The sequence below is a fragment of the Phaseolus vulgaris genome, chromosome 8 (genome assembly GCF_051622355.1).
Source record: "Phaseolus vulgaris cultivar YP4 chromosome 8, ASM5162235v1, whole genome shotgun sequence".
In the NCBI taxonomy this organism is placed as follows: Eukaryota; Viridiplantae; Streptophyta; class Magnoliopsida; order Fabales; family Fabaceae; genus Phaseolus; species Phaseolus vulgaris.
Window position 1 is genome coordinate 33,020,536 of NC_143505.1, and position 10,521 is coordinate 33,031,056.

A 10,521-nucleotide genomic window follows, 5' to 3' on the forward strand; every position below is an offset into this window, starting at 1 on the left:
TAATATGGAAGATTTTATTAGTACTTATATTCCTGAGTTGGTTTCCTCTGAGGAGAATATGATGCTGGTTAAATGTCCCGAGTTTTTGGAAATCAAGAATGTCGTTTTTAATCTTAATGGTAATAGTGCTCCCGTTCTTGATGGTTTTGGTTGTGTTTTCTATCACTCTTGTTGGGAAATTATTGGGACAAATGTTTGCAATGTTGTTCAACAATTTTTTAAACAAAATTGGGTTCTCCCTAGAATGAATAGTAATGTGATGTCTCTTATTCCTAAGATTCAGGGTGTTGAATCCATTAAAGATTACAAGCTAGTTGTTGTTGCTAATTTCAAATTTAAGATTATTTCCAAGATACTAGCGGATATGCTTGCACTTGTGGTTGCTAGAATCATTTCTCCAAATCAATATGGGTTTGTGCAGGGTAGACATATTTAGGATTGTATTGGTATTGCTTCTGAAGTTATTAACATGCTTTCTAAAAGGGTTAGAGGAGGTAATGTGGCTTACAAAGTTGATATTCTTAAAGCCTTTGACACTCTGAGTTGGATGTTTTTATTATTAGTTTTAACATGCTTTGGTTTTCCCTTTTTATTCAGTTGGATTAGTACAATTCTCCGTTTAGTCATGCTTTCTATAAGAATAAATGGCAGTTTGGTGTTTTTTTTTCCTTGTAGTAGAGGTGTCAGACAAGGTGATCCTTTGTCTCCTTTACTTTTATGTCTTACAGAGGAAGTTCTTAGTAGAGGTATCTATAAGTTTGTGAATGATAAGAAGAATCTACATATGGATAGTCCGCAAGGTTATCTCACTCCCTCTCATATTTTATATGATAATGACATATTTGTTTTTTGTAGGACAGATAATAAGTCTCTTAGAAATTTAAGTATTCTTTTTAAAACATATGGTGATTTTTCGGGTCAATATGTTAACAATTCTAAGAGTAGTTTTTTCACCATGGATAATTTTGCAAGATTTGTCACCAAATTCAAAGTATTCTTTCTTGTAGTCATGGTTGTTTTCCTTTCACTTATTTAGGATTGTCTATCTTTGTTGGTGCTCAAAAGTGTCGATTTCTTCAACCTTTGGCTGATAAAGTCAAATTGAAGCTAACATCTTGAAAAGGTAAATCTCTTAGCATGATGGGCCGAATTCTGTTGGTCAATACGGTGATTACTGGATTTCTAGCTTATAAATTTAATATGTATAAATGGCTTGTTTCACTTCTTAGGCAAGTTGAGCCGTGGTGTTGAAATTTTATTTGGAATGGTGATATTCTGAAAAAAAGCATAACTACCGTTAGGCTATGATTTGTTCTTCTCTTGAGCATGGAGGTTTGAAGATTATTAACCTTCATCATGAAAATAATGCATATCTTCTTAAGATTGTTTGGAACTTTGCTTATAACAACAAACCTTGGTTTTTTTCTCTTGAAAGTCTGGGTTCTTAAATCAAAATATGAGTTTAAAATGGTTTATAGATCCTCATTTCTTTGGCCTAGAATTAAGCAGTTTTATGTGATGTCAGATGATTGTTGTTAATTGAGGTGTCAGTCTGAGATGTAAAGTTGCATAGTAATATACCTAATATGAAAGCTTTTATAAAAAAAAATTAGTAATTAATTTATAATCTAGAATAATTAGTAATTAAAATCTTGATAACTAATGTTTTATATTAATTTATAAACTATTTTATAAATTTTTGTTAATAATAAAAATTTATTTAAATACCAATAATTTTTTAATTTATAAAATAATATTTAGCTTAGTTAATATATTAATTAATTATTTTATTTTTAAAATTAATTTTTATTTAATAATTTTTTTAATATACTCTAATGAACTTTATGGCTTATTTAATAAATATATAATTTTGAATAAATTTTTTATCATAGTTCCTTGCAGAGCCTTATGAGTTTAATTTGAATTATATTAAAATACTTAAAATGATTTAACATTTGAAATCATTTAGGATGAAGAGAAGACATAAATTCACAATAATATAAATGCAAAGTGGATAGAAAACAGAACTGAATAGAAAACAGTGAATATGCACTAAACAAAAGAGTAGTTTGGTGGCTTGGACGCGTTTACTTGGAAAGAGGTGTTGGTGTTTTTTGGTAGCTCGCAAGCAAGAAGAAATTTCTAGTGTAATTGCATGACTAAAATTCAAAAGCTTCCTCCCAATTATTCTATATGATTCAACATTAACAGGCTAAAAGGTTGAAAGTTAAAGTGCGACTGATCCAGCTTTTTAAAATTATTTTTTATCCTTAAATTAGAATAAATATTTTAAAATTATTTAAAATTGACATCTTATATTATTTTAATCTAACATTTAAGTTTTCATTTATAAATAAAGTTTTATATTTTTAATTTGTCAGTAATGAAAAACTTGGTTTGGTAATATAAACTATTTATCACAAATCTAAAATATAATTTACATGTTCAAAAATATTTATTTATTTCAAATTTAATTATATGATGATTTATATATTACAAATAATATTTATTGCATTTATATACTGACTTTTGCTAGTATATTTTGACTAAAAATGAAATTCCAGTGGTAAGATATTAACTTTTAATAAAATAAATTTTAAACAGATAAAATATAAAAATTTATAAATTTTATTTTTAAACTTTAGTTGCTCTCAAATTTTATATAAGATTAGAGGATATTTACGATATTGTTGTGTTAACAAACTATAATCTTATGGAAGTAATTAACAATGTTAAAATAAAATTGAATGGATCAAAATTTTTATTTGAATAAATAATTTTTTTCGAATTCTTAAATATTTTGTTAAAAGAAAATATTATCATCGTACAATTTAATATATTAAATTCATAAAAAGTTTAATGGAATTTCTAAAAGTGTGTGTAAATGAATTTAATTACGCTAATTTAGATACTTATTTCTAGAAGATAAGAAGAAATAATTTTAATATCTAATTTAATAAGAATTTAAACAAATTCAATTATAAATTGATCAAATTGGATATGTTAAATGTAATGTAGGTATGTAATTGTCAACTAGTTATTATAAAAATTAAAATAATAGAATAATGTTATAAAAATGAAATATTTTTAAATATATTGTATATAATACTTAATATTATAATAAAAATGAAATAAAATTATACTATTCTTTTATGAGAAATAAAATAATAAAATAATATAGATATTTTTTGTCCTACCATTATGATTCTGTCAACATTTGATTATTTTATATTAAATATATTTATTTTCTAATAACTCTATTTTAGTCATTATTACTAATTAAAATTTATTTAACGATAAAAAAATAAAATTTACTGATTAATATAATTAAAGTAATAAATAATATTTAAAATTAAGATAATTAGATATTTTAAAGATACAACTTAAGTAATATAAGAGTGTTAGGGGATATCCCGGTCTTGCTACTTGTGAATGAATTTTTCGTAGGAGTATGAGAGAATTTATTGTAGTTTTCTCTATGTTTCTTGAAGTTTAAACTGTTCTGGTTGCTGAGTTTTATTATACATGCCATGGAGAAAACTCAAAAGATGAGATTTACTAATGTCTGGCTGGAATGTGATTTTGCTTTGGTTTGTGTTGTGTTGCGTTTACTGCTAGGACTAATGTTCTTTGGATGTTTCATCGATGAAATACTTGTCTTAATTACTGTGGAAAAATCAGGTTTAGGGTTACTCATATTTTTTGGGAAGGAAATGCGTGTGCTTATAAGTTGGCTAATTTAAGATTTATTCATAGAGAATTTTTTTTATTGGTATAATAAGCTACCATCTAGTCTATTCTTAGAATTCTTTATGAATAGATATAGTCTATCTATGTATCATTTTTGTTAACATATGAGTTTTGGTCTAATCGTCCCATATTTTTGTATTTTCTTTATTTTTTTTTAATAATATTTTTTATGTGATGGTAATATATTAACAATGTTTATAATGATGTTAATATATTAAAAAATATTTTATAATAATGTTAATTAAAAAGACAATATATAATACAATGTTTATCATGATGTTATTTTTTAATAAAAGAAAGTTATATGAAATAAATTTATTTTTAATAAAATACAATAAAAAGTAAATTATTATGACTTAGTTCTCTTATTTAAAATATTTTTCATGATCTTAATTATATTAATTAATATTTTATATTTTAATATCACTATAAAAAATCAATAAATAAAAATCAATTTTAGAGATAAAACATAATTAGTCACTATATTAACTAAATTAGATAGTATTTTAGAGACAAAAAATTATTGATATCTAAATTAATTTCTATTATTAATAAAATTTATAAACTAGTTTTTAAATTAATATTTAATTAAATATTGAGATTTTAGCTATCAACTTTAGAATTTAAAATAATTAATAACTAAAATTTGAATAGTTAATTAGATACAAATTTAGAAACTAATTTATAAATTTTATGGATAATAGAAACTACTTTAAATATCAATTTTTTTTTAATTTTTTATAACAAATATGAAAATAAAAATAAAACTAACAAATATGTTTGACATACATTTACAAGGAATTAAGAACGTATTTAATCATAACAATTTATAGAGGTTGGAACCAAGATTATTTAATCTAACTACCAAATATTACATCATTAACTTTGATTTTTGGTTCACCTAAGATGATTACAACCTCGTTTACACTGTGCAATATATATCCCTGAAAATAGCTTACCGACCCTTTGTTTTTTCACTATCAGACATTGGACAATTGATAGCAACATCGTTTTCATATTCCCTCAAAATCAACTGCATGGCCCACTTGAGAGAAATTGTCATGGCTGTTTTGACGTTTTGCAGAAAAATGGTGTGGATTCATCCATGATAATCTTAATATAATTTTGCAACCAAGATGATGCCAACTGCACTATCCTTTTCCCAAAAACCTAGTCGTCTATGTTGACTTTGATTTTTGCATGTGCATACTTGCTTTCAAGAATCATGTTAATACTGTTTTTTTCCTTCTTAATATCCTACTAATTAAAGCTTTTAGATCTTTCTTAAATTAATTTTTATTTTCACCTTAGATTTGCTGACAAAAAAGTTTATACTTATCTTTCTTAATATTGAATATTATACTTAAACTTTATTTAGTTTTATATTTTTTTAAATTTTAATAAATAAAAATAACATCTTTTTAAATTATTAAAAGACAACAATACTTTCTATATTTTTAATAAACTTATATTTTTTTTATAATATTTTTAATGAAGTACCTCTCTTGATTTTATTTAAAAAATATATTAGTTCCAACTTATATAAAATATAAAAAGGCTCTAGTTCTTTTACTTCCAATAATTACACATTGTTTAGAAGTTGAGGTTATAAGTAATTTACATACACCTTTATTTCTTAATATTTCAAGACGTCTTTTAAAGATAAAACTGTGATGGAATTTTGAGCTCCAAAGCATACAATATCGTGGATGCATTGATTAATCCTATAATGATGTTATCTCAACTCTAGTGATGTTATTTCAACAAACTTGAAGTCGAAACATTGTGTACTATCCAATATAAAAAAATATTGAGTAGATAATACCCACTCGAAATAGTGAAAATTAACCACATACAAAATCCACATAACAAGGATATAATGGAAATAATTGAATTTTGTTGCCTTGCTAGAATTGGTTTGAGATCCGATAATTATTGGTTACTGAGATATTTTCTTAAGGTCCAAAAGTTTATAAATACCACCAGAGGGACTATTCATTTAAACTTCGTTATTTTATAGTCACTTTATCACGTACATGTCATTAAATTGTTACTGACTTGAGCATTAGAAAATATTCTACATGTGGATCATTACTTGGTTTTATCATCAAAGCTTGACAACTCTTTAATGAAGAGGTCAATAAGCTCATACACCTCAGACATCCACCTCGGGAGATTCCAACTCTTCTTTAGTAAAATCGCTTTTATATATATATAAATATTTTTTTTAATATTTCTAAATTTTAAATTTTAATTAAAGAAAGGAAGTATGGACACATTATTAAAGATATAAGAGAAGTAATGTTATTATATTAAAAATAGGCTTAATTACTCTTTTAGTCCCTATATTAAGGGTCAAAAGTCAATTCAATCCCAATTTTTGTATAAAGTTCATCCTGATCTCAATTTTTTTAAAACAATTTAATTTAGTTTCTTTTCTTAGATTGTTCTCATTACAACATATTTACTTTAGTGATTCTGTACATTGAATTATACGTATGTTCGCGGGACATTGAATTGTTTTAGAAAAAAAAAAGTTAGAACCATCACATTGAATTGTTTTAAAAAAGTTGGGACCATATTAAACTTTTTAATAAAAAATGGTACCAAATTATTTTTTTAATAAAAATGTGGATCACATAATTTTTTAAAATATGAGAGATGAAATTGATTTTTAACTCTAATTTTTAGAACTAAAAGATAATTAAGTTTTAAAAATATAAGAATAAATATCGTTGAATTAAAATTTAGAAAAATTAGAGAGGGTAGTTGTTATTTTATTAAAAGCTTAATAACGATAATTATTAATTATTTTAAAAATATTGAGTATAATAAGTAGTTATTAATTTATTATAGAATAATAATATAATACAATATTTTGAAGAAGAAGACTCGTGAACATACTAACTTCTTTTGCTTTTAGGCTCTTAAATGTTTTTTAAGATGAAAAAGAAAACGAATAAACTAAGAAAAAGATTACAGGTATTTAATAACACAGACTTTAAATAGCCTTCAACTTGTCGATAAACATTTTCAAGATAAAGATGAGAGAGCGTATTTAGTATAAAAAAGAGAAAATGAGGGTAATAGTTTAACGTGGGTAATACGCTGCAATAACAACGTTTCTCGACCTATTAAACAAAAGAAAAACTACAGTACTTATTGACTTGGGTTCTTATATATGTTATGTTTATAAGTATTTACAAAACCCCATTAAACTGCATGCAAGTATCTCTCTTGCTTTTCATTGTATCAGACAATCGGTGTGATTAAAAATTTCACCATGGTGTTCCTCTTTCCGATGCTTCTGTCCATGAAGCTCCAACCTTTATGGCTTCTTCTTGTAATGTTCTTTTGTGCATTTCCCCATTATCATGCTGCCAATTCTTCTGATATTGATTCAGAAGCAAATGCTTTGTTGAAGTGGAAAGCCAGCCTTGACAACCACAGTCAAGATTCTCTCTCTTCGTGGAATGGCAATAATCCTTGCAACTGGCTGGGGATTAAATGTGATGACTCCCTTTCTGTTTCTGACATAAATCTTATACGTCTTGGATTAAAAGGTACACTTCAAACTTTTAACTTCTCATTACTTCCAAACATTCTCAATCTCAATATCAGTTACAACTCCTTGTCTGGAACTATTCCTCCACAAATTCAACACTTGTCCAATCTCAGTACACTTGATTTGTCTACCAATAAACTCTCTGGTGCCATTCCCAATACCATCTGTAATCTCTCCAAACTCAAATATCTGAATCTCAGTGTCAATGCTCTTTCTGGTCCTATTCCTAATGAAGTTGGCAATCTCCACTCTCTTCTCACATTCGATATATTTGCCAACAACCTCTCTGGACCAATCCCTCCTTCCTTAGGTACCTTGCCCCTTTTGGAATCCATTCACCTTTTTGAAAATAAACTCAATGGCTCCATTCCTTCCTCTATTGGAAATTTGACCAAGCTCACTATGTTATCTTTATCATCAAATCAACTCACCGGATCTATTCCTCCCCATATTGGAAATTTAACAAAAGCCAACGTAATATGTTTCATTGGAAATGAACTTTCTGGCGAGATTCCAATAGAAATGGAAAAGCTTACTGGTCTGGAATGTTTGCAACTAGCTGATAACAATTTTATAGGCCAAATACCTCAGAACATTTGCCTCGGTGGAAACATGAAATACTTCACTGCTGGTAATAACAATTTCACTGGCCCAATTCCAGAGACTTTGAGGAAATGCTACAGCCTTAAAAGACTCAGGCTTCAGCAAAATCATCTAACTGGGGATATAACAAACTTTTTTGATGTACTTCCAAACTTGAACTACATCGATCTGAGTGAAAATAATTTTCATGGTAATCTTTCACCTAGTTGGGGAAAATTCCGTAGCCTCACAAGCCTCATGATCTCCAACAATAATTTGTCAGGTGTTATTCCACCAGAACTAGGTGGGGCAACCAAATTACAGGTGCTTGATCTATCCTCAAACCATCTTACAGGAAACATTCCAGAAGATTTATGCAACTTGTCCCTCTTGTTTGATCTTTCAATTAGCAACAATAATCTTTCAGGAAATGTTCCCATGAAAATAGAATCACTGCAGGAACTTAAAATTTTGGACCTTGGATCAAATGATTTCAGAGGCTTAATCCAAAAACAACTTGGAAATTTGCACAATTTATTGCGCATGAGTCTGAGACAGAATAAATTTGAGGGAAACATTCCTTCAGAGCTTGGCAATTTGAAATATCTCTCAAGTCTGGATCTCAGTGAAAATTTGTTGAGTGGAACATTACCACCGACGCTTGGTGGAATAAAGGGCTTAGAAGCATTGAATCTATCGCACAATAGCCTTTCAGGTGATCTCTCTAGCTTAGATGATATGATAAGCTTGACATCTTTTGATATATCATACAACCAGTTTGAGGGTCCACTTCCTAACAATCCAGTCTTCGAGAATGCTACAATTGCATCCTTGAGAGATAATAAAGGCCTGTGCGGCAATGTCACAGGCTTGGTCCCTTGCCCAACAGGAAGTGTGAAAGCTCATAATAATACAACAAGGACAGTGCTAATAGCAGTCTTACCCCTTACTGTGGCCATTCTAATGCTTGGACTATTTCTTTTTGGGTTCTCCTATCATTTTTTCCGAACTCCAAACAGAGAAAAAGACCAAACTACAAGTTTACGATGTCCCAGCATTTTTCCAATATGGAGTTCTGGAGGCAAAATTACGTTTGAGGATATTATTGAAGCCACCGAATATTTTGATGACAAATATCTCATTGGAGTTGGAGGTCAAGGTTGTGTTTACAAAGCAATATTACCCACAGGTGATGTTGTTGCTGTGAAGAAACTCCATTCAGTTTCAAATGGGGAAATCCTGAATCAGAAAGCTTTCACAAGTGAGATCCAGGCTTTGACAGAAATTCGACATCGTAACATTCTAAAGTTTCATGGGTTTTGTTCGCATTCACAATACTCATTTCTGGTGTTCGAATTCCTGGAGAGGGGCGATGTGAAGAAGATTTTGAAGGATGATGAACAAGCAACTGCTTTTGATTGGAATAAAAGGGTGGATGTTGTTAAAGACGTGGCAAAAGCATTATGCTATATGCACCATGATTGCTTACCTCCAATTGTTCATCGTGATATATCAAGCAAAAATGTTCTTTTGGATTCAGAATATGTTGCTCATGTCTCAGACTTCGGAACAGCTAAGCTTCTTGATCATAATTCATCTAACTGGACATCATTTGCAGGAACCTTTGGATATGCTGCTCCAGGTTAGTTTCATTTCTATATTGATAATGTTTCAGCTTGTCTTTGTTAGCCATTTACAAATATATGCTCTTCACATGCAATTATCTTCATTCTGGCTTTACAACTAAAATCCTAGTTATTTTTTGAATTTGTTACAGAACTTGCATACACAATGGAAGTAAACGAGAAATGTGACGTGTATAGTTTTGGGGTGTTTGCATTGGAAATATTATTTGGAAGGCACCCTGGTGATGTTACATCTTTATTGCAATCTTCTTTATCAATTGGTATGAGCTCAACACTTGATCATATGGCATTGATGGATAAGTTGGATGAACGTCTCCCTGATCCAACAAGTTCTACTATGAAAGAGGTGCTATTAATTGTGAAGGTAGCAATTGCTTGCTTGACTGAAAGTCCACGATCTCGCCCAACCATGAAGCTTGTTACCGACGAGCTTGCAATGTCAAGATCATCTTCAATGTCACACACAGACCTCAAAGACTGAACATCCTAAATCTACATGCTTCAGTTCTAGCTGTTCTCTTATTTTTGTATTATATTTTGCTGTTTCCTATTTTGTGTAATGTATTTAATGATATGAAAGGTAAATAATGTAATCGTGAAGTTAGCATGTCTTGGTAATATAGTACCAGACAATAAAAAAATGAAACTTGTAAGCTTTATTTATTTTACTAGCAAAGCAAACCTTTTTTAAAGCACAAGGGTGCCATGTGGTAATTTAAAAAATGGATCTGGTCTCTTTAAGGTGAGAAAACAACGTGATTTTTCTTATTTTTTTGTTAACGTAGCAGCCGACTTTAAGTTGATATTTACTAAATAAATAAGAGAATGATGTTTCATCCTCAATTCGATACCGACACTTGATCCGCAGCCACTAATTATAATCTATTATTAAGTTTGGATATTTAAATTTTGGAAGAGTTGAAATTTTATTTTAATGTAGATTTTAAGTTAATTGAAGTTAAGGTGATTTTTTTTTTC

At 28.6% G+C, this 10,521-nt stretch overlaps 1 protein-coding gene across 1 annotated transcript; it reads left to right on the top strand.

Annotated features, from left to right (window-relative positions):
• The first annotated feature begins 6,846 nt into the window (after positions 1-6,846).
• On the top strand, positions 6,847-10,235 carry LOC137826147 (uncharacterized). The gene is made up of 2 exons (XM_068632013.2): positions 6,847-9,539; positions 9,675-10,235. Exons 1-2 carry the CDS (start codon positions 7,034-7,036, stop codon positions 10,022-10,024), a joined length of 2,856 nt encoding a protein of 951 aa, XP_068488114.2. The 5' UTR covers positions 6,847-7,033; the 3' UTR covers positions 10,025-10,235.
• Positions 10,236-10,521: the final 286 nt, after the last annotated feature.

Excerpts from the sequence above, each read along its gene's own strand:
- LOC137826147 (XM_068632013.2), top strand. The coding sequence starts at position 7,034 with ATGGTGTTCCTCTTTCCGATGCTTCTGTCCATGAAGCTCCAACCTTTA. Across the intron at positions 9,540-9,674 it reads CTTTGGATATGCTGCTCCAG|AACTTGCATACACAATGGAA; the intron begins GTTAGTTTCATT and ends AATTTGTTACAG.